We start from the raw sequence: 26,087 nt of genomic DNA, 5'->3' as shown, positions 1-26,087 counted from the left end.
TCTCAGTCATGCCTAAATATTTAGGGAATAATGAATTTTGTTGTTCACAATACTGTGATGACTATATGGCTTCTGATAAAATGAATACTTACTACTGAGGTCCTAACATTGTACAAAGCTGTTAGCAACTCTTGTACTTGATCACTTGATAAAACACTTCAAAATTCTTTACCATTTAAAATACTGCACTGTGGCAAAGCTGAATAGGATATATGTCTGTGTAAGCTGATGGAAATATTCTAAAAACCTGCAAAAGTAGAGAAACCCTGCTGAGAAAAGGGTTTGCTTTATTTTCCTGTTTTGGTTTGGGTTTTTTTGGTTTTGTTTTGGTTTAATTGTGGGGTGTTTTTTGTTTGTTCGTTTATGTGTTTTTTTCAAGTAGGTCTAATTCAAGGAAAAAGGAAACCACCCCTCATCTTCCAAAATAAATAATTCCTTTGGTGCGCCAAGTATGCTGTGCTTCAAGATTTATGTTCCAAGTCACTCACCTTCTTCAGCAGCCATATGACATGACTTATTGCTAAAATTATGCTTTATAAATGAAAACAGGCTATTTTTAAGTACAGAATCACAGAACATTTTTGTGTTACAGTATTGTCAGACTTTCTAAAAACTACTATCAGCCCCAGAAAAGCATTACTTCCATTTTTAAAAACCATGTGTAAACCATGAAAAGCTACTGAACTTAGAAATCAGTACTTAATGAGTACTTTGCTGCTCACATCACACCCGATCCAGTAATAACATTCTATGACTTCACTCTTGCAAACTCAGCTGTGTGTCTAAAATTCAGGTTCTGCAAATTGCCGTTTGAACATCTGTTCAATTTAAGCAAAAAAAAAAAAAAATCCATAAATCTAAATTTTCAAAGATTTTATGAATAGCATATAATATGTAGGCATTGGAAACTTTATCAGTTTCACTCTATTTCATCTGACTCAAGTCCAGCATGGATATCTGTATTTAGTTTAATAAAATATATACAGCACAAGCTGGTGTAAGCCTAGCTAAATAGTGATGTGGTCTTGAGTTGGCCACAGCTCTTCCTTTCCTATGAATTTCCATAATGACCAGAACAGCCATTTCCCAGATTCATGTGGATATACACAAATCCCTGATACTTACAGATGACATAGTTACAAATATCTAAAATTTTCCAGAAATATTTCCTAAGAACTGAAGTAGTTTTAATGAACACCCCAAGAACTCGGTATTCACCTTGCTCCACTTTCAGTTTAACCACCAACTGCTTGAAACTCAAGAAAACATGGAAGTGATGTCTCCCATTCCTCTTTATGAAGATGCAGAGGTGTCACTGGCTGGATGAGTGGCTACAAGCTTTGATTTACTCTGTGGCAGAGCCCCTCCACTGCACCCTACAGCAACTGCCCAGCGCAGGAAGATCAGAGAGGCGGCCCCCAGTTTTGGAAGGGAGGACCTCAGCTGCATCACGGCCCAAGGTGAGGGAGTACACACACCTGGAGAGGCAGGGAAATGGGAACATGTCCCACCCACAGCTCCCCCAAAGCACCCCAAGGTGCTGCTATCTCTTGCAATGCATGCCAGGTATTTCCCCAGGGACTGAGAGGGCAATTTAGATATCCTCTGTGTGTGTGTGTGTGTGACAGACAGACCAGAAAAGCTGGGGCAAGGCCTCATGCTGCAAAATCTAAAGCTGCCCTGCTGCCCTAATTCGGTTATTCCTTTCAAAATGTTTCTTTTGATGCTTAAGAAATGAAAAATTGGCGATCTGAGCTCCAAATCCCAATGCTAGCTATATAAAAATGCACAATATCATATAATTATGTAGTACTTGCTTACTACTTACAACTTACTGGTTGCTTTTAAATTAATTTTATATAGTTATTACTTTTTCTCTGTAAAAAAGTACATTTAAGTTATCCTCTTCTTTTGAACTAGACTGATTTAACTGAAGACATGCTCAAAGACCATAAATTAAGAGATAAAATAAAAGCAATATATGGAGTTAGAAAATGTTCTTTGGGACATTGAAGGCAATTGTAACTTTTTCCCACTTCCTATATGTATATAATTTAATTAAACATTTTTATGTCTCTCATATTGCTTGCAATTGGCAAAAATGGTCTTATTCTTTTTCAATGCCTTCTGTGGTTTGAGTTCTATTAGACAATAAACAATATATATAAAATGATAGCATAAAGATAATGGAAAATGATAGCATAAGAAAATTTACAATAAATTAAATAATAACCTCCCGAGCTCATACCTGGTATTTTATCAAACCAATTTAACAATCTTTATGCTATGAGACAATCTGTATGCTACTACAAATCTTGCCTCTAATAGCTTGTTGTTCCTTGATACTTTTTGCCTATGACACAATGTAACAGAGGAAATTTTAACCTATCTTAAATCATGAAAATTCTTTGACACTCACAACATCAGGCAAACATCTTCCTACTAGGAACTGCCAACATCTAAAGGAGGAAATATTTAACTAATGATCTTCACCTCCTTGTCAAATGACTGCTCATTCTGCCTTCTTTATTTCACACTAGATTGTTAACAAGTTTAGCATATGCATTTCTGGTTCTTTCAAATAAATGTCTTTGAAAAGGCAAAAATCTTTGAGAGGTGCTGACTTTCTAAACATTACAAAATGTCAGAGGTGTTGTCACTTAGAATATTGCTTTTAGTTATTACTGCAGTTCTCTTTGACTTACACCAAAGTCAGGAAGGAGAGAGTGCTAAGATGACATTGATTGTTGATTTATTCAGTGCTTTTCTAAGGTAGAATGGTCCATCAAACTTTATTACTGTAAAGAGAATATGGATTAAGTAGACCTGAACAGGACATCTCTCTCCTTTTTTAGGTATAAGCCCTTCACTAATTCATACCAGAATCTGATGTATGTATTAAATCTGAGAGACTTTTTTTTCCTGTGAGAACAGTTCCACTACTTCAGCAGAAAAAAGACTGAACTTCAGCAGAGTGAACAGAATGTATCAATGCATTCTTTTTTATACTGCTTCTCAGAGCACAAGTTTACTGTCCATCTCCTACATCTGATGGCTTATAATCACTCTTAATTTTCTGACACATTTTGGCCCATAAGAGTAAACCTGTGGAACAATATTTGTTTCATTAACATGTTGTGATTTCTCTCAGCATGTAGTGCTTGGCACAGATCAAATGCTTTGATAGAGTTTGACATTTGGCTTAATGAAATATCGTTCTTCTCTTCCTGTGTGTAGTTCTTCCATTTCAAACTATGTTTGTTCTAGTTTTGCATACCTTGAGCTTTGGAAGGACCTGAATGAGAGAGATTTCAGCAAATATTTTATTTCTGGCTGCTTTCAGAGTGAGAAGGACCAGAAATTTCCTTTAATTGGTTGCATTCCACAGATACATTCATGATGTTATTCAGAGAAGAATCAAATAAGAACCTCTTTCTTACCTCCACTATCATTCTGTGTTGCCTAGAAATTCATACTCATTTCATTATTTTACGTAATTCTTACAAGGAAACAAATGGAACCAATAAATATACAACCCAAGATATACTTGTCTAAAAAAAAGGGGCTGATCCTGGCCCTTCAAGTCCAAAAAAATGAAAGAAGTCCCCCTCTTTTTTTTTAATTTCAGAAGAAAAAAATCAAAACAATACACTATGCAGAAATAGACTATGGAATATATTAAAACTCTGAAATCTGTAGCTGGAATTTCATCTACCTTTTTCTAAAGTGTCAGATACATGAAATATAAAAAAATTTTGTCTGCCAGTATTTTAGACAATATAATGACAAGATGGGTACAACAAAATGGTGTTGAATGCCATTAATGTAGTTTGCAGAATAAAGACAAATACAGAATACCCTTTAAGAATTTGTAGTAATGACTTATTCTTATGCTATAATCAAAGATTCATTTTAAAATAAGATGAAACTATGATAAAGAAATGGTTAAGAATGTACAGACAAATCTGTACAGTTGTTACCATTGTATCAGCGTCCAGGCTCTCAGAAATCAGTAGAAAAATAGTATTTGCTGAAGACATCCTTTTAGCCCTTAATAAACAGCATAAGAATAGATTCCAAAAAATAAGAAAAAATTTTCTAAAGGATATAAATATGCAATTTCTGGCTTATTTCTTAAATTTCTGATTGTCAGTGCCATGCTACTCTTTACCTCAGAAGTCAGGAAACAAGTCAGAAGAAAAAAACAAAAGAAAAAATGAATGTGTTGAGAATGGCAGGAGCTGAAAAATGCTGAATATCTCCATGCTAATTTTTAACAATGTGTGTGCATAAAATCATAGAGCAAACAAATAAACAGAAAGTTTTGTTTGCTGTTTTGAAAAAAGATGAGAAATGCAATACTGATTGATTGTTGCTGGGTTTTAATTTACAAAACAAGTGCAATTGACATGGCTTTACTCAGCACAGTTTAAAATACACAGATATCTTTACCATGTACTATATTTCTGATGCTCAAAATATTGTGATATACTGCTTCAGCCAGTAAGATCTGAGGATAATGATTGACATGAGATTTCAGGTGAATAGTGACATTTCTTCTGATTTCTTAAATCTACGCATATGTGTGTATGTATGTTGACCCTAGCCTGTAATGATGCTGCAGTCATACTTCATGTCCATGGTTATGAGATTTCTCTCCCAGCTTCCTAGAAATGTCCCATTTAGAAAAAATTACTTTCCTTCTTGTTCACAGAACAGACCTAATGAGCCAGCTGAGTCAGGTAACCCACCAGGATTAGCCCTTTAACATTATACTGAGATGAATAAGGGGGTTTTGTCACTGACAGAACTAATTTGGTTTTAATGATCATCTCTACTCTCATTCTAAACCTCATATTCTAACTTATATTTTATGACACACTACAGTGTGTGAAATTTCTTGCTTCCAAACTTGTTTTGAACTGTTTTGCTTCCAAACTTGTTTTTGAACTGTTTTGTCAGCCACAAGCAAATTTTTCTGTCACTGAACTTACAGCTCATCTTACCTCTTCCTGTCTCTCACATGCTGAACCCATGATCTGGATGCAATTTGAGCTTAACAAAACTGTATATAAACCCTTCTTCACCCACACATTCTCATCTCCTCCCTCTTTGCTTCCTTGTAAAGAAAATCCCCCAGTCATTCCTACTCTTTTTTTTCCCCCTCTTTCTTTCCCAGCAAATTCAGGTCATTCCCCTTCATCCTCAGCAGATGCCAGGGTCATCCCCTTGGCTATTTAGTCTCTGTCAGTTTTCTCCCCCAGGTTTGTGTTACATCATACTGTGATTTCTGCCCAGTTTGCCCTTCTGGACCTTGTTATGGACACATGCCAAATACCATTGCTCAGGCTGTGTTTCCTATTTGCTGATGTAAACTTTGATTTCACTACTTTGCCCAGCTGCTCACTACCTCTCCCCTGCTATGGCTCCTCCAGTTCCCCATTTACTATAATAATGAATTTTGTCATCTTTTAAGCACCTCTAATTCTGCATGTTCTTTTTGTCCCTTCCTGAGGTTCATTCTGATCCTTTCTTCCTTATGCCATCATTGCTAGCCATATCTTCCAGTTGCATGCCTTGATCCACACCTATCTCTGATTTTTATTACACAGCTGACAGTTTTAATTAGTACTTCATGAAGATCCAACCGTGTAACCCTTCATATCTTTTTAATTCCAATCTTACACGGAATAAAACAACTTTTAATTCCTGCTTCATAGTGAACACTCTTCCACTAACCTTTCTCTACTTTTCCACATGTGGCCAAAATTCTTTTTGACCTTGGAGAGGACCTTACAAGTCATGGAGTCACATGTAAACAATACTGTTACTAAGCAAATGAAGACCTTTTCTGAGCACTCCTCTGAGGAAGTTACAAGCAAAACTAATTGAATTGGTCTGGTCCTCATGTCATGCCATTCTTTTGACATGTTCAAGGGTGATCCCTGAACTGCACTCCAAAGGAATGACAGGAAATTGTAAAGACATGGCCAAGCTACCAAGGTCAAGGCCATGGTTGAAGCTACCTAGTTCAACTACCTACAGAACGTAGCAAAGGGATACAAAGCAAGTCTGAAGCAAGGGACAGAGTTTTCACAGAAGAGTACAAAGGAAGTTGAACATAAGAACCAGCTGCTCTCTAAGCAAAGTAGGTTCCTGCAAAAATATACTGAACTCATGGAGTGTTCTGAACTCCTTTGTGTTCAATGACATCTGCCAAAGGCTTCACACGCTACTAGACCATTTCATGTAAAGAGTTAAAACATCCCATTAATCCATTCCACAACCTGAGGAGTTGTGAGAAAGTGAGTTACCTTTTCTTGGTATTGTCGTCGTGATGAATCCAGGGACTGGATGAGGGCAGTGGCATGACCAACAAACATGGCATAGCAAGTAGCCCCCACGATCATACTCAGCATTGTTATCCAGAGGTCGGACATGCTGACGGGGGCGCGGGCCCCGTACCCAATGCAGAGCATGTGGCTCATGGCTTTGAAGAGTGCATATGAGTACTGCTTTCCCCAGGAATCGTTCTGCAAGAAAAGAGACAAGTGACTGAGCCTGCAAGCCGCTGGAAAAAAAATTACATTTGTACCTGTTCAGTGGGATCATAGACTGCTGCCTCTGAAAGACTAGTCGGGTAATGTATCCTCTATGTTTGAGAAGAGATATTCCTTCTAAATTAACTAAAGTGTCAGAGATTCTGACAGATAATACTTATCACAGTGAAATGAAATAAAATTGACTATTTTTAATACATGATTACATTCTTAAATGTGGGTGCTATCCTAATTACAAGGAGACTAAAGGTCAATTTTATTTTACAGCCCAGGGCTGATGAATAAGAAAAAGCTGAGTACTCAGACTTATCAAGCCCAACAAGGTGATATTTTGTTTTAATATGTGTGTACATACTCCTAAAGCCCTATTTCTTTCTTTTTGGAATTGTAAATTTTAACATACAACCATATTTAGCTTACTAGATTCCTTCCACTTTTCAAGGACAGAAAAAAAGAGTATTATTTTTTGTAATATCTGTTTATCCTGATTTTTTTTTTGTTTTTGTAATATTGTGTGTATTACAAATAATAAATACAATGTTATTTATTGTGTTTATTATTTGTAATAATAATAATAGTAATTATTATCAATATATCAACTGAGAAATAATCTCAATTGAAAAGAAGTCTGTTTATTCTGTGTCATAGCAAACTTGTACTCATAGTCAAGTCTATGAAAGTCAGCTCAAAAAAAAGGTGATGCCTAGGTCCTGAATTTCTGATGTGCAGCTACCCTTCCCAGCCTCTCTGGTAGATTAGAAGGACATGACCTCTTGCTCATAACCTTTTAAAATTGCAAAGATGTTGGCAGTATCCTTTACATAAAGACAGTCAAAGGGGCTGTTCCCAGCACAAAAGCAGACACCTTAACACATTCCAAAAAGCCCTGGGACTCCTTGTCAGATTTTTCTGTTTTCCAAGCCAAAAGAATGAAACAGGGAGATGAACAGTGCTTGCAGGCAGACAGCACACATGTGAGAAAACACAGTATTTACCACAAAAATAACCGAGAACAAATTCAAAAATGAAGAAGTAAAGAAGGAGAAACTGGGATGACAGGAGAAAGATTAGTCAGTTATATAGTATAGTGTGTAATATACAGGACCAAAAGTAACAAATTTGTTAACATTGATTTCCATATCAGCAGCAGCAGTTATATACAAGTTTATGTATGACATAAAAATATTTGTGTCTTTCTGCTGATACAAGTTGCACTCAAATGCTCTAATTTCTCAAAGAGCCACAAGCTTGCTCTCTTGCCATTTGAATGCCAAGGTTACTACCTATCCTTGTGCTTGACATCTATTAAAATGCTTTTTCTAGACCCCCTATTAGCCTAAATAACTAGTAACAGAAGATAAGCTGCCAATTGTTGTATTGCAGATGACATAGCTAGTACTTATTTACTAAATGTAATAATTTAAAAATTAATGGTTTCTCTGTACTTAATGCTTGTTTCATGTTCCAAGTCAAATCTTTTTAGATTTGTGAGCTGTTGCTTTTTCACAAGTTAAAATTTTGTGTCATAAAAACAGCTAAGGAATAGGTTTTGAGTGTCTACACTTCAAAAACAAAAAAAAAAAAAAAAAAAAAAAAAAAAAAAATAGAAAAAAGAAAAAAATATCTTAGATAGCTCGAAGCCAGGTAGGTTTCAGTGACTAATAAGGAATATTATTTCAGACTTTCAGACCCTGAGTATTGTTTCACACCTTTTAAATATACTCAAAAAATAAGTGACTTGAAGAACCTTCTCCAAAAAATCTCCAGTTCAGGACTGAACTATCCAGTCTGAGCACAGAAACATCTTGCTATTGGGGTCATTGCAGATATTCTAATGCAAATTACCTATTTCTCAGGAAAGCAACTTAAAAAGAATAAGACACCATTTATTTTTAAGACCTTTCCCTCCAGCTGGCATCAAACTCCTTGTGCAGAAATAACTAATGAGGAAATTTTAAGAGAGCTGTGTCAAATTCTTTAGCAGTTGTGCTTTATATAGTTTAAATTGGGAAAACAATAAACTGCATGCTACATGAAATATACCCAGGGTCTTTCAAGGCTACAGGTAGTGTAATTAAAGCCACAGCATTCATGAAGCTGTAAGATAAAACCTTCAGTTCTTGTAGGGCTCCATAAAGTTGATCTTTCTCCTAAGTTTATTAGCATAACTATTATAATTATTAAACCAAAATGAAAGTTAATCTTGATCCTGCCTATGAATATTTGCTATCATATCCTTGGTGTGATAAATCCCAATTAAAATACCTTCTACAAAATTACATTTTTACACCACAGTCTCTGAGTTAAGCTGAACACCAATGATTTCATTTCTTGACTGAGATATTTTTCAGGTCTGTGAATCACAATTTTAAGTAAAATACCACTGTTTTAAGAAAAAATAAGGAAATGGAAGAGAGGAGTAGCAATAAGCAAGAAAATAGAAAGAATGTTTCTGACCAACTAGGGTAGCAGGGTGAGTGAAAAATAAATTGAACACTACTAAAGAAGTACTACTAGAAGGGAATAAGTAGGAATAAGAGAGCTGTAATGACAGAAGAGAAATAACTAAAAATTTACAATAAAAAAAACCAACGTTAATAATATACATTTATCTATATATCAGCCTTTTAGATATATATGTTTATACAGACATATATAGATATATCTGCACCAAAGTGTGATCCAACACCTCAGACAGTCATGACTGCACTGAATCCAGAGTGGAGGTCATGGCCATCTCAAATGGCCATTTTTTAATACAAACAGCATCAGCTTTTACTGTGTAGCTTATTACAGACCATGTTACAGGCTAGGCAGATTTCAGGCATTTGTGAATGGATGGTCCAGAGCAGCAGGTCCCCAGACAGGTAGAAAGGCTTTCACAAAAAGTGAATAACAAAAAAAGACTGACAAAGCATCTGAATTCAGCTTGGATTTCTCTGAGGATTTTGTTACCAAAAATAGCTTGCCAATATGTTTTTGTTTCTTTTCTTTAACGACGGGCTTTTAGTAAAATCAGGTGCAAAAACTGGTTTTTTAGTTTGCATGGGGATATTTTTTAAAATGCTGGTCAGCAAATACCATTGTGAAGGGTGCAGATTTCAGTACAGCTACTTGTGTTGCTCAATGATTTATTCCATATATAAATCATTTAAAAAGAACATTGATTCTAATGTCAAATCCTATATATCATGTATGTTACAACCAATGTTACAAAATGAAATAATAATTATTTATTTTCCTATTAGTCTTGTATAACCTAAGGGTTTTGCAGGAATAACACTAATTTTGTTTCATTGTGAGGGGCTGGAATTTTCCAAACCTTGTTCCAATGTGCTGCTCTTTGCTGTTAAAAAGCAGGGTGTGACCATTTCTCTGATGCTGACCTACATTAGTATTTTTTTTAACAATAAGTAATTTTGCACCTGCATAATGAAATTTTTGCATAACACATTTACAGATAATATCCCTGAGTTAATTAAAGGCCATCTATGAAACAGAAAATCCTGGTTTTATACAGGCATCTTTTCTTTAATACAATCTTAAATACTAATATTTATATAATTACATATTAAGTGTTTTCCAAATACCCATATTCTATTTTTAAGGTATAGATTAAAAAACTTCAAAAACAACAACAAGAAAAAGCTGAAAAGATCGCCTACCAATTAATAAAAAAGGGCATTTAATTTCTTAGTTGACAATGGGTTGATCACTGTTTCCAGATTAGCAGTAATCAGTTTAAAAAGTTTTAAATTAAATGACATTAATTTGGAAAAACTATTAAAGACTGTAATTTTGAGAAAAGCTGTTTATCCAAGGATTGATTACATAATCTAGCTTGATGACATTCCGAAATCCTCACATTTGTGACAGGAATGGTGACTGATGATTTTCAATTAGTTCTGTAACTATATACATTAACGCCTCAGTTATCTAGAGGAATATATTAATTCCAGGGCACTTCTGATCCTTAAAAGTCTGTGTCCGAGCCTTTTCCTTCACCAAAGGATGTTATGGTTTCTCCCATCATTTCACATAAGACTGCTACAAATATATTTTTATGTATCAACTTTTCACCTCAAAAGAAATAAATTTATTTCTTTCTAATGGACAAAAATAAAAGGCAAATTGTTTTTCTAAGGGGATTAAAAAAGTGTTTCTATTTTTCTATATAATCTATGGAGGTTTTCATCAGGAAATTTTGTAGTCATAAGACAAATCAATTCCACTCCCATATTGTAGTCATTCCCTCAGGCACAACTTATCTTTCTTCAGCCATATCCTTGCAGTGAGATATAAATTGATTTAGAAATCTCGTACCAACGAGACTATTGCACAGACAGTAATGGTTTCCTCATTTTTGCCTCAGTCCCTTTTTTCTTTCACGTCACAATTACTGCAGGTGTCACAGAAATGAGTCTGTCAGTTGGCAAGGGCGTGCTTTGCAATCATGGAGCAATGACTGGCTTAATTATTAAATGAAATAGTTTCTACAAGGATTTTGAATTCATCCTCTTTCTCTCTTCAAATTGAAGCAGAAGTAGGGAAGTAGCTCTTCCTCTTTGAAAGAACTTGTCTTATCACTCACACCCCTTTCTTCTATGGTCACCACTGTCTTCAGGTTCTTTTGAAGGTAAGTAGTATCTGAAGGAAGATGTTGACAGGACATAGACAGTCTCTATCCCAGTAAATTCAAAAGTATTAGAAAGCATTTCTGAGCTCTAGAAGTTGATTCCTATGGTTTCACTTTTAGAAATGGTCTAACACTGGCCCCACAGCACTCTGCAAGCAACGGCAGCTGTACTTTGGAGCTGGTCTAGGTGAGGAACCCTTCCTTCTAGGCTGCTGACATGAGCTTGTCCAGTGCTAGAACTTAAAAAATATTTATTCTGTGGATATAGTAGGAGCTCCACAACTAGTCTCATACCAGTGCCCATCAAAATTGGGCACTAAAACTTACCTGCGACCATGGAGGCAGCTATAAGCCCATAAGTAAGCCCTCTGGGTTTAGCATTGTCATGGGAAGCCATTGCACAAAATGAATGCAAAGTTAGGTTTTAAGAAGTTGAAGAAAGCATGAAGTGAAGTTGAAGAAAGCATGAAGTATCCTTGCCTGCATGATGTCAGAGACTGTAACACAAGAGTGGCCCTGAGGAAAAATATGCATAAATTCTGGGGAACTTGAGCTACTGCTGGTCAAATTTACTGTAAAAATTAGTCTTTTCCATCAGGAATTCAATTAAACTGTACTTATAAACTGTTTTTTATAGCCATATATCGTTATATAAGTTAGCTGTTTACTTATTTGCAAGTCATTATTTTCAACTGTTTCTAGAAACTGAAGAGTTACTTATAATTTAACTAATCAAAAAGGCATGCTAAGAAAAGCCTACAGATGCATGTTGGCAAAATTTTTTACCAGGTATGTCTAACATAGCTAGAAAAAAGGCCATGTGATTCTTTCCCTGTGTCAACTACTTAAGTGCAAGTAACATGACAATAGAACTGGGCCTCTGTATTGAATCTATCATTTCCTCAGTTATCCATATATATATCTACATATATACAGATTTATATTTTACGTGTCTTTCCATCAGGAAACTGCATTATTTTCTGCATCTGGTATCATTCCGTACCTTAGAGTGATGCATTAGTTAAAACCTCAGGCAGGAAATTGGAGCTAAATATCATCTCAGCATTTCAGCTTTTAAAGAAGTTGTTTGAATTGACAATGAATAACCAAGTAGGCCAATGTGAAAGATGTCCAATATTTACTGTTTCAAAGCTCATGCAATGGTGAATGCGCTACCATGTAAAACCTCTAGATCTTATCACAGCTATTACTACTATGAATATCTTGTTTTCTAAAACTAGTAAACAAAGGCAAGGGATCAGACTTGGAAGACCAAAAATCTCAGTGTTCTAAAATTCTTATGAAGTGCAAGGAAGAAGAGCCTATTTTAGGAAGTGTGCAAGTATGTATGATTTAAAACAGAAAAACCCTGAATTAGTAAGCTCAGGGAAATAAGCAGATGTCTTCAGAAACTTCTGAACACTTCTCTCAGCTGATACGTGCACAGATAGCAGATGGTGTAAGTGACTCAGCATATACTTTCAGGAACAGTACTAGCAGGAAAAAAATAAGAAATTGTTTGGCATTCCATTCCACAGGAAAAGAAATTTGGAGGAACAATGATTAAATATGATATATTTACTCTGTTCAGAGGAGTTACATGACTTTGCTGTCATTACAGCTTGTTCATTTTTTGGTGCTATGTCTTTGGCACTAGCCATCAAACAAAAACAATGTAGCATGGCAGATCTTTCCTTTTATTTTGATTATTTTTCCTGATGCAGAAAATAGTGAACATTTATCCACTAATACACTCCCTCATTAAAAGCAAGTAGCCAGAGTGTCTACTTGTGATCACCTTTCTGAGGTAAAGATGAATAATTTTCATTGCAGAATGAAGTGTGAAAAATTCATAAACAGCAGAAGAAGGGCATATATTTGGTTTATGCACACAGTCTGGTCTTTCACATATATTTGAGGTGTTATGTTCAAACAAATAGGTCCATTGCATTCAAAGGGATGAGAAGATATGCTCACAATTTTATAGGGGAGGATTCCCTATACAGTACTCAGTATTGTTCTTCATTCTTTGTATCTGTGCATAGTTAAGAGATACAGTAGTGAGTTTTTACAGCTGTAAATACAAAGTTACAAAATAATAAATTAAATCTTTTGGGAGAAATACTTCTCCTGTTCTTTTGCCTGTGAATCATCTCACTATGACTCATCCTCTTATCTGACCATTGTGCTCCCTTAACTGAACCCAGATGACTGAAGAAATAACATTCCATTGCAAAGGACTATTTTAATAACAATTTTAAGGGAATTTCAGCTTACAAAGATGTTAGAAAGCTCTTATCAATTTTAAAGCAAAAAAATATGAAAAGTACAAACTATATTTTTCCAAAAGAAAATTTAAAAGTGCTAGAAAACATTCCCCTATTATAGAATTTGACTGTCTATGGAAAATACTTTTCCAGAAAACTCGGCTTGGCTCAAGCTAATTAATATCTTCCAGAACAGCTCCTGAACCAGCCTGAAAGTTAGCAGAGGTTGACCTGAGGCCTCCTTCTTTTGGTAACTAGGAAATCCAGTTGCATGGAAGCATGTTGTGGAAGCAACTGACTTCCAGGATAAAAAAGAGACCTGGGCCTATTAAATCTATAATATCAGTACAACCCCCTTGTCAGCCAGTCAGCTACAAACTAAGGGATGAATACTGGTGAAAGAATTCTTCCAAATTGTACCTGTTACTTCATCTCCTTTCCATCTTCTGGAAAAGAAAATCAGAGTGCAGGGAAGCAGACAGGCATGTTTAAAGGATTTGTGTTTCAGTTCCCTAAAGAACTCTCACAGGATGTGAACTGCTTCTATAAGAGGGGTGTCAGGCAGATCTTTGCCACCCCAGGAATGATTTCTTTTTTATATGTGTGTTTTCAAACTGAGCAGAAGGTATCATCTTTAGCAAAAATTACTGCTTCTGGAGAGCATTCCTTCTCCCCTGATTCCAAATCAACTTCACGATTATATAACATATTTTAAAAATTAGTTTTTACAAACATTTAGCACTGAAACAGATTAGTTACCATTAGTTATCATTTTTTGGTGCTACATCTTTGGCACCAAAGATCCATCAAACAAAGACAATGTAGCATGGCAGATCTTTCCTTTTATTTTGATTATTTTTCCCGATGCAGAAAATATTGAAGATTTATCTGCTAATACACTTCTCCAGTGAACAAAGTTCCTCACCGAAATTTATCAAATAAATTAAAAATCTGATCAAGGCAGTTGGCTTTTGTTTTCCTTTGTCATAATGCACTCAGATTTTGATTATGTTCAAACCACTATGATTTTTTATCCCAGAATAAACTAAGTGCCATTGTTTACAAGGGACTGACTGGAACAGATATACACTGCCTACAAATGGGAAAATATGTTCTAATCACAATAAGTATCATGTGGTCACAGTAAGTGATTACAAGTGTATCTACGGGTTTCTTCTGGGCAAACAATGCATCTTAAATTAATTTTCTTACAGGAAAAGAAGAAAAACCCAATACAATGGCATATCTAATAAGAGAATACAGAAATCTTGCAAGGAAGCACTTTTGACGAGCAACTTCATTCATGAAATACCTCTGTTCAGGAGAGGTAAGAATTCAGTGTGCACTAAAGACAACGCATCTCTTAGCTCTGCTCCTTTCATTTGGAGAAAGGAGCTGTATATAATGTAAAACAGTTTACTTAACAAGCCTCAAGTAGTGAATCAAACCATTTATGAAATGCTTTTACAATGCAATCACCAAGAAAAGCTTTGCATTTTTAACAGTAGCTATCTAGATAGTCAAGAATAGGCAGATGATAATGTGGGCTTAATATAGAGCAGTTCTGGGAAGCAGGAGAAGGAGTGAAGTGACATAAACCTGACTCGTGACTCCATAGTGTACTGCTTCACTGAAAACTGCTAGGAAGAATCTACACCATCACAGACAATATTTGCAACCAATTTAGGAAAGGGAACTTGGTAGAAGGAGCTCAAGCTCTCTACTATGTGAACAACTCAGACTAGACAGCAAATTATGTGAAGTATCCAATTGTAAATAAGATGACAAGTGGAAGTTATATGGTTTTGGAAGGGCACACTGAGCTTTCTGAGTGTTGTCACCATTCTCTTTGAATCAAAGGGATTTTAAAGCTACATTAAAAAGGGCAGGAAACAACAAACCTCACAAGTGGCAGAAAAAGCTATCATTAGGAAATATCTAGGCAAACTTGATACGTAATTTGGAAAGTACATAGACAGATAGGGACAAAATAATAGTATCCCAATGGTTTCTCACTACAAACATTTCAAAATGTTCAAACATTTTCCAAGACACATCTTCCTCCTTGTTTTATGTATAGGCATACTCCAGTAAAATTAATTTCCCTTGTAAATATTTTTAAGAATGTGTCCTTAGAGGGAAAAAAAAGGTTACAGTAGATTAAAATGGTCTAAACTGATTTACAAAGAGTCTGAATATGTTTTAATCTGTTTAAAAATGAATCAAGGTGAACCAATGCTACTTTGACACAGAGAATCAGCATAAGGGTAGGATTGGGATATGTGAGTTACTGAATCCAGTGATTTAAAAACCAGGTTTTTTCTCTAGTAAAGTGGTTCTTGGTACCATATAGGCTAATTCAAGTACTGTTCTGCTTAGTCCATGGATATAATTACTACCATGTTTTATTTAAGTAATGAATTTTTAAGGCAGAGGATCTGTGCTGGTTTTAAGCTTTTTAATATTTTTTTTTCCCTTAGCTGGTACTTTTCTTGTCATTTTTTTGATAAATTTCCTAACCTGATGCCTTTGAGACTCTACCTCGCATCTGGTTAGTTCACAGTTCTTCAGAAAATTACCTCACTAAATATCTGAGCCCTCAAGAGGCTGATTGCATTTTTGGTAAAGCAAATTCTTCATCAAATACTACGTCCTACAAAAATCTGTGCATTAATTTATTAGGCAGTGATAGCAGGAAGCAAAATAGTTCTGCAGCTAAAAACCTATTTTGGCTCTATGAAAAGAACAAACCTCAGTGTCAAACCAAGTAGGCTGAATCTAGGTCAGAGGCTTTTTTTTCTGAGAATACATCAGAGTTTCCTGATGACCTTTTCTTAAACTCAGATGCCTTAAAACTGTAGGTGCTTACTAGAGTCTGCAAGACTTTCAAGGTAACATAATATAAATAAAAATTATTTAGCAGCCTAAATACCACCCACAAAATTATGTCTAGGCATTATAAGAAAAAAAACTGGCTTAGTGACTCACAAAAATTTCAATTCCCTCTTCTAGCAGAGGGAGGTTAATCTAAATCATAGAAGAATATCATGACCTTGAGGGTTTGAACTTTGGACTCTGAGGGGAAGGAGGGGGAACATGCTCCTCTTTCATCATCCTTGAGGGAGTTAATGGAGCACCTGAGTGATCCTGCAGCATTCACCCAAGAGATGTGGAGCACCCAGTTCCAGCTAAAAAGACAGTGCCCACTTGGTTGCTCTGGGCTTCCCCAGGTACAGTCACCCCAGAGCGAGGTGCAGTGTCAAGGACAGCCATCAAGGCCAGCTTGACACTGACAGTATGTGACAGCACATCAGAGTCATGATCCTGTGACACCATGCCAGTGCTTCTGGACAGATATGAACATTTTTGCATGATTGTGCAAAAAAGGACAGGGCAGACCACTAGAAGAAACACATAGTGATAGCTGCTAAATACCTGGATACCAGCTGAGAACCTCAGCAGCAAATTTCTGAAAACTGAAAGAAACATCACCCCATGCTTACTGCGGTTTGATCTTTCCTGGGCATCTTCCCTTGCCATCCTTGGAAATGGAACAGGGAAACTGCAAGGAGACTTTCTGCTGGTCCCACCTGCATGAACTCCCAATAGCTCAATCATTAACTGGGACACATTCAGTTTGTCTTTATATTACTCTTGTTTCCCTGTCCAGCTTTCTACCTCTTTAAGCAAGTCCAGAGGAGGCCTACAAAGATGATCAAAGGGATAAAGGCTGAGAGAGTTGAATTGTTCAGCCTGGGGCACTTCTGGGAAGACTTCTTAGCAGGCTACCAGTACTAAGAAAGGGCTTATGAAAAAGGGTGAGCAACTTTTTACAAAGGCACGTTGATAAGACAAGGAGAAATGTATTTAAACTGAAAGACAGTGGTTTTAGATTAGAATTAGATATATATATATATATAAAGAAATTCTTTACTGTGAGGATGGTGAGACATAAGGTTGCCCTGAGAAGCTGTGGATGTCCCTCCACGTCTTGAAGTGATCAAGGCCAGGTTGAATGGAGGCTTTAAGCAATCTGCTTTAGTGGAAGGTTTAACTTTTCTTTAGCCAACTTGCCCTGTCACAGCTCCATAGCAAGTATTTATGAAACAACTGTTTCATCCACAGAACAATGGTAATGCCATTTAACTACTTAGAAATGCTTGGAAGTCCAATGGGAAAATTTCATACCTACAACATAAAAAGGAAGAAATTATCTTGCTGCAATTAAGAGTTAAACTACATACATGGATTATAGGAAGACCTGCAAAATAATCCTGCAGAGGAACTAAAACATCCACCTGGTGAGCAGTTCACAGGAACACAGGTTCTTCAGTGGATACTTCAGAGGATAAAATGTTCTGACAGAAGCAGGTAAGGCTGAGGCAGACAGCCCAGACCAGAGGACAAACCCTGGGGAGAGGCCAGACATGGGATGTCTGGCTCTGAAGCTTGAGGGAGGGACGCACAGCAGGAACACTACAATCCTCAGCGATGGACAATGGACAGGAAAAGTGCATTGCACTTTTTTATTGTTTGCACGTGGATGTTTGCAATGACCAGTGGCTCCATTTGTCCTGAGGTTTGTTTGTGAGAACCAGCACTAAGAGAGAAAGGCATCCCAAAATTTCACTTCAGCTGACTTCAGGTATTTCATTTTGATAGCTAAGTGAGTTGGCAGGTCTCCCTAGGCTCCCTACACAGTCAGTAAAAATCTGACTTCTGCAGATGGTGATTCAGAGTAGAATGTTAATGCAGGTGTTCTTTATCACCTCCAGGGGAGAATTTCTCTTTCCATAAGCTGCCCAGGATCCTATTCAGCTAAAGCTGCATCCATTATCTTCCTGAGCTTCCCTACTGGGCATACCTCTGTTTTCATGGATAGACTTGACACCCCATTTCTTCCTAGCTCCAATCCAGAGGAGAAAATAAAACTCCCTAGAACAGTCTCTTCTCTCAAGCACTGGTTTTATTTTATGATCCATGTTTTTTCTCTTGCAACTGAACTTTGCAGTCAGATCAGGACATGAGTTTGCCCTTGCAAGTCTGACAAAAGTCAGAGGGGCTCTGTAAGAGGTGCTGCAGATTTGACTCGATGAATTCTGTTCCAGCACACTGGATTTAATGAAAGCATATTACAGAGACATGGTATCATAAACCATAGATAGGAGCAGGTGAAAGACAAAAGAAGATTCCAAATGAGAACAGAGGAATGCTTAGATTGCAAACACCATAATTATTTACTTATATGGATAAAGTTATACAGCAGAGAGCATGCAGTGAGACAAAAAGAGTTCTTGGATTCAGGGCACATATTTGTAAATCTGTTTATTGAAAGTATGACATTTACCTTGCTTGTAAAATGTTGGGAAGGATGTTAAACTGGAAACATCTAAAAGGACTCAGATTCTAAGGAAAAGGGCATATATTTACCCAAAAATTGCATTATCTAACATGCAAATGGTTGGAAACCTTTCTTAGCTAGAACCTTCATGTTAACTGGGAACCTGCTACATTTCAAGATTGATTTTAAAAATCTGATAATTGACAGCATATCTATTTAATGTTAAGTAGAATCAAAAGAATAGATTTTAAAAATCTGATAATTGACAGCATATCTATTTAATGTTAAGTAGAATCAAAGAATAGCCTTTTATTTTTATTTAGTTTGTCAAAACAAAGTAATAGAACCACTCACTTCAGATAGGCTCAGTTAAACTTGTCTTGAAACCAATACCACAGCAATGTTTGAATCTTTTAATAAATTTAGCAAACCACAGCACTCTGCACATACATGGCACTCACTCTGAACAGTGACAAACAACAATCATTTGTTTTTATAACAACCATGATTTGCATCGTCCAAGCACATAGGGCAGACAAGTTTAAGCTGAGTTACAGATAAAAACAGTTTGTAACTCCCTTGTAAACATTACAGAGTGAAGTTTCTTTTAAATCAGGTTTCAAATGGTCTTGAATCTAATTTCTGAATCTAATTTCAGATCACATGGCTATTTCTTCCTTCTGAAATTTATATCAAAAATCCCAAAATTTGCGTTAAAAAATAAAATATACTAAAGTATTTTTGAAATCCAACCTTTATAGTTAAAACTGCGAAAAAGAACAAGGTCACTCAGTGGAGGGAAGGTCATCAGAGGATATACATCAAGGCAGCTTTTATTCTTCAAAACAGCAAAGTACCATGCTTTTTTTTTACTATCTTTTAAAATAAAATTGAGAGTCATTATTGATTAGAAACACACGTTATAATGCATTTGGGTGTGTTTTTGATACCATATTTAGTTTCTAATTCAGATTTTGCATTCAATGTTACCACTGTAAGTGAATATGGCATTTAAATGGCATTTTTTCTGTCTTTAACATTATTAATGAGAAAGTTTTTAGAGTATGTTCTAGATAGTTTCTGGGCAGATGTCTATGTATTTACTGTGTGGGTAAGTAGTGAGCACTTTCTTATACCAAGTCTGAAGGATTTTAAAAGCAGAAGAGTAAAAACAACAATCTTTTTTTAAAGCCTAGATACCCTTCATCTTTTATTTATCTGTACACATGCCAACTTTATGTTTCCTCAAATCATTTTGCAATGGTTGAATGCACTGGCTCACGCTTAGAAAAAACCCAACTTCTACCTCAGATGTTCTATTTCTATTTAAACTGTCGCATTCCTTCTTTCTGCTCCCCACGTCACTCTGTGTGTGTGGGAGGGTTTCCTTCACAAAAATGCAAGAAGAGTGGCTTAGGTTTAGTATATTTTATTGATCTGCAAAGCATGTTTACTTAGGAGCAATACACTATTAAATCTAAAGGCACTCTCTCTCAGCATTTATATGTTTGCATAAACAGCTTCTTTGTCAAGATACAGAACGCAAAAATGTAAGGGAACCTCATCCTTGTTTATTCATACAACTCAAAAATTAATTAACTCATTCATCTCAAGTTTTATATGCACAAAAGTGTATATAGCAGCAGGACGGTCTAGCTGCAAGAGTAAAGCCATGATAGTCAGTGTTAGAGAGTAACAAGAAGGTAAAAGCACATTTAAATAGTCTGTATTGCATCTGTGTTTCATATAGAGAGATGGTGGTAAAGGATAGGCAGCATTTAGGTGAATGGCATGGCCTAGGAGAGCTCATATAGAGACATCTGCACAGGTCCAACAAATTCCAGGGTCAAATCTGTCCTTACTTACTGGAAATGTAGCATGCCTACCCATTCTCCAAAATGTACATTTCCAAGGTGAGCTCTTGCATTTTCTTATCGCACAAATCTTAGTTTCATTTTGCTCCCAGCAAAGGCTTTTATCAAGGATGATAAACTCAATTTCTGAACACCTGGAAAAAGCTATTAAAATAGACAGGAAACTTCCTCAAATATTCTTCTGTCAACATAGTTCTAGCAACATTTAGCTGAGTTTAGGTTTGCCATAACTTTTCTAGCTGTATCTAAGAGAAAAAATTTAAGTCTTTCACTATTAGAGATAAGGAGAGGGGTATTACATGTTACTGCAAAGAGTGACAAATAAGTGGTACACTGCCTTTATTCCTGAGCAGTACCCAATTACTCTTTGTAAAACTGAACTAGCAGTCTGAGTGCACTCCACTTGAAAACATCACTCCTAAGTAGACAGCTGTTCAAAACCAGTCATGTTAATTCTCTCCCTATCTATACAATGTAGATAATCCTGTTTTGACTGTATGTACTATTGTCAAAGTGCTACCCTCAATTGCAAGCTAACTTTATCGTCTTCCGAATATAAAAGATCAAGCGCAGTGACTAAAATGATGAATGTGATGGATTAGAAAGGGAGCATGAGTCATTGGTGAAGAATATGGGCATTGTTTTCTTATCTCATTCAAATGCCAACTGCTGGCTTTCTAAGAGGTTGTTTCAAAGCAACTCTCTCATGTTAGCAGTACACCAAAATACAGGGAATATTGTCTTATTAAACAAGGAATCATAGTGTATATCTCTCTCTGCTCCACTCCACTTCGCAGGAGACTGTCATGATTATTTCATAATAAACAACAGTGATTCAAAACAAAGAGAAGAGATTAGGTCAATGTCAATAATTTTTTTTTTTTTTAATTTGAGGGGAAAAGGTTTTACTTTTGCACCTAAATTAGATAGCTGAGTACATTATTTATGCAAGATTATTTTGAGAAATACTAATAATTTTTTTATGATAACATTCCTTTTCCCCTCACGTGAGGAAAAGAAACCCAGTGAAAATTATTAAACATGGCACATGGCCAGAGAAAGTCTCACCACAGGGCTTGGTTCTTTTCCTTATGTTGTTAATAATATCTGTTAAAGCATAAATGAACAAATATAAAAAACAAGATAGCAGAAAGAAAGCAAAATATATATAAAGGGCATTCAGTATTTTAAGCTACTGATACTAAAAGTATTCATTGCTTGCTTTTACAAATAATATGTAAACATCTGTACACACATCTAGAAGATATTAAAAATTTACTCATTAGCAACAAAATTAATAAATAAACATAATAAATAAGATGCTGTATATTTCAGAAAATATAAAGATTCTCCTATGTAAAATCTTGTCCATAATTTCTATTAGACTCAATTTTCTGCAAGTTTTAAGTGTCTATTTGAATTAGTTGAGGTTGAATATGCTCAAATGACTATATTCTGCAGAAAGCAGGAAGAGCAGGAAACAGATGTATGACAGCAATCTTAAAGAAAATTTTCCTATATTTTTAAAAGAGACAAAGTACATGCAGCTCACACCCAAATAAACTGTGCACATCCCTGGTTTATATGTATAAACAGTATAGGCAAAACAATTTCAGACATGAAAGAAAATTAGTAGGCTAAAACAAATGGAAGAAAATATCATGTTATGTATTTCCTACTTTTCCTTATGTTTTGGTAACCAGAAATGAATGTAAATTGAGACCTCCAGTTTTATAGGGAAACTTTTAGGTTCATTCAAATTCAAATTAAAGTGAAAATATGAAATATTAAAATTTCCTTGGAGAGAGAAGTGCATAAATAACCAGATTTTAAAAAGAAATATTATAAGCCCCTCTTTTCTTCATTTGGGATTTTCGGATTCTAGATTACAGATCCTACAGACTATTGACATAGGTCTGGTAGCCACAGACCTGTATCTCAAGTTTCTCATGTATCAGAGTGACTTGGTTTAAAATTATGTGAATCAGAACAAAGTATCTTGCTTTGTTTTTTTTCCAATGTGAAATGTAAGCATTCTAAATGTGCAATTTCAGATGGCCACTTTTTCATGTCTAATTGCATCCCAGTAGAGACTTCTCTCCAGATGCATTTTAAATATTAGAATGAGTCAGATGTTGAATGTGTGATGTGTAGAAAATTCAAATTTGATATGGAAAAACCCATCAGGTAAAAGCAGTAAAATCAGTGCTGTTGAGAAAATCTGATTCTGATAATGACCCTTTGACAAAAATATGGACCTTGTGCAAACCACATTTTTGTACAGTCTTAAATCATATGGATCATCAATTAGGCTGTGCATTTTCATTAAGGTTTGCAATGAAAAAGGGGAAGATTTGCTGAAGAACAGCCGTATAGGAATGGTATTTATCTGGAGATGTCTACACTGGGTTTATTCTGGGAAACCTGGTCTGGCATAAATATTCCAAGAGTTCAGTTTTTGGATACTCCAATCACAAGAGACAAGGCCACCCAGGGAAATCTACTTCAAAGTATTTTTTTCACATTTATATTCCAGTTCAATCCAGAGTACAACTACATGCAGATAAACATTTTCAATTTACAGAGCAAAACAGACTGATCCAGATCCCCCCAGAACAAAAGGAACACTCTCTTCTACAACAGAGAATCTGCTTTTAGCCATGTGGTGCTTATAACACCTCCTGAATATTTACTCCAGGGTAAATGTGGGATACAACGTCCTAAAACATGATAGGTCCAATTTATGTTTTTACTTTAGTTCACATTTTTTACTAAAGAAATGGCTTAGCACACACTTTATGAAGTCTGTTATTTTTCCCTTGAATGTCTATCAAACACAACAGAAGACTTTACAATTTTATGTGCAACTTCTTCTATTCTTTCAGGTGTAAGGCTTACATAAAATATTTTATAGTTTACAGTTACCAGAAATCCCTTCACAATATACTTCAGCATTAGCATTTATGAGTTGTGTTGATTCTTGAGAGAGAAATGTGGAAGCCAAATTTTGATGACAAATAAAGCAAGTTCTTCCTTGCATCTGCTCCTTGACATATTTCTACTAGCTCTTTCGAAAACACAGAAAAACCATGGAAATAAGTTAGAATCTTTTAAGTGTATCAACTTGCTTTTATATGCTCCCTCTAAATGATTGTTTCATTATTCTCATGCCATATAGGGAAGACCAGCTTTCTATCAGAAAGAAACAGAAGCATGCAAGGCAACCAACTAATTCATTAGAGAAGTCATCCTCTTTAGCACCTATTATCACATCAGCAACAGAGTGCTATAATCAACACTTACAAACCTGTCCTAATTTAGATCCTTCCATTAGGCACTAATATCTACTAAAATAACTATCACCAGCAGCATTAAATAATTACACCAACACTAGAGCATTAGTTTTAAGCATTTTAGTGAGAGTAAGGTAAAGTGGCAGGGCTTATGACAATAGCTGAGTTTGCAATGCTGAACAGTTCTCACAGTGGAGTTCTGTGATTACAGCTGGGAACACCTTCTCTGAATGACTATTCTCCCTTTTGAGGAAGTTATAATCCAGATATTAAAGTATAACTTTCCCTATTTTTAAACTTCTAAAAAGTTTTAAACTTCCCTGTAATTAGTTTTGTACCTTTATTTTTCTGTTCTTATGGTTTTACATCTGAATTAGCTCATGGCCTTAAGACAATAAAGTAACATTTATAATCTGAGAAGACATTAATGGCAGAAATAATATACAGGAAAAAAAAAGAATTCTCAGTAACTGTAAGGCTGGGGAAATCTAATAACTGTTTTTATCTAAGCACATCAGAAATCTAATGTCAAAAACACAGTCTAAAGTATATGAAACATCAGAAAATGTACAGAATATTACACCAAAGAGGTTGGAAGGAAACAAGGAGTTTGGAAAGAAAAAGTATTAAAATTATTACTACTTGCCATTCTAGGCCTGCAAAAGCAGACTAACTACTAACCTGTCAGAGAACAGAATAAAGCATAAATGAAAACCTATGTGGGCTTCCTAGATTCTCAGCAGTTGTAGTAAAAATGAGAACCTGATTTGTTTTCCCCTTCATTGATCACGACACACTGAGTTAAATCAACAGTGTCCTCAGATACCCTATTTCTCTAGTCCCCACTAGCTTGGCATAAAATTTTGGTATCGCAGTTAATGCATGTCCTCAGTCTGCATTAAACCTACCTTGTCATTTAGCACTGCACAGCCACAGATTTTTCCTCTGCACTTTCTGTTATGGAAAAACCACACAAATTAATGTATTTTCCTGAGCTAATATATTTTTAGGCCTATCACTTCATGCCAGACCAGTGAAACAGGACATTACTTCATAATCTTAACGCAGGAGGAAGCCGACTGACCTCAGTGACTAGGTCAGTGCTGAGGGCAGGACAGAGCAGCAACTGAATTCCCAACAGCTGCACACAGAAATATAATTACTCACTGTAGATTAAAAAACCTGTGTGTCTCAGTCCTAAGGATGTCAGTTACATATTTTTGTTACTGATACGACTGCATTTTCAAATTGTGTTGTAAACAGAGTATCTGACTTGAGCAATTCCACTAATTTTGATCCCAGCCTATCTCTGATTTGTAATTTCACACTTTTATCTGTTCCAAGATGCACTTCACTAAATGGACACACATTAATATAAATATATGAGTAAAAAGTACATTAGAATAATAGTATACCACATGAGATCCTTGGAACCTCTAGGAATCAGGTGATTCCCATATGGTCCATATTTTTTAAGTACCCAATATAAGATTAAAATGTACTCAGAAACATTTGTGAAGCTCTAAATGATGATTATCACATAATGATCAAATGCAGAAAAATCTCATGAGAAAATTAGCTTCCCTAATTGCCAACTATAGGGAAGAAAGTGCTAAGCTGGTGTATTATCAAAAAGGACAAAACCCAATGAGGAATAACATATCAAAATAACTATAATGAAATCCTTGAGCTCCAATAAGTAAAGCAGAGATCTTACTGGAAAAAAAAAGTAATTGCGTAATTGAAAATGGTGCTCATAAGTAAGAAATGTTGATATTTAAAATTTTAGTTTTGGGTAGTATACTAAACAGCTTTTTTATATATTACATGTATGTTAGCATAGTTCTTAGTGCATTATAAATCCTAACCATCTCCCACCTTTCTGAATTTCCCTATCAAATATTAATTTAAGAAATTCATTTTATAATGAGAGAGACTTCCAGATTCTACAGCAGAAATTCCCAAATTCTTTTACTAGCAATGCTGATACCATCAGAGATGAAGAAGGTCTGATTTATATCGCCCCTGAGGAAGTTATGAGACACAAATGGGCATCAATACAATGCAAAATCCCTAGAACACCCCAAGAGCTGTAAACAATCCAACTGCAAGGACA

General features: G+C 35.6%; 1 protein-coding gene across 1 annotated transcript in view; it reads right to left on the bottom strand.

The window, feature by feature from the left end:
* Window positions 1-26,087, bottom strand: part of HCN1 (hyperpolarization activated cyclic nucleotide gated potassium channel 1) — a 189,484-nt gene that overhangs the window by 57,279 nt on the left and 106,118 nt on the right. Inside the window, exon 4 of the mRNA XM_058824073.1 lies at window positions 6,315-6,533. Coding sequence (XP_058680056.1) covers window positions 6,315-6,533 — 219 coding nt within the window. The remainder of the gene's footprint in view (window positions 1-6,314; window positions 6,534-26,087) is intronic.

Source organism: Ammospiza caudacuta, chromosome Z (assembly GCF_027887145.1).
Source record: "Ammospiza caudacuta isolate bAmmCau1 chromosome Z, bAmmCau1.pri, whole genome shotgun sequence".
Lineage (NCBI taxonomy): Eukaryota > Metazoa > Chordata > Aves > Passeriformes > Passerellidae > Ammospiza > Ammospiza caudacuta.
This window is presented reverse-complemented; position numbering and strand designations above follow the sequence as displayed.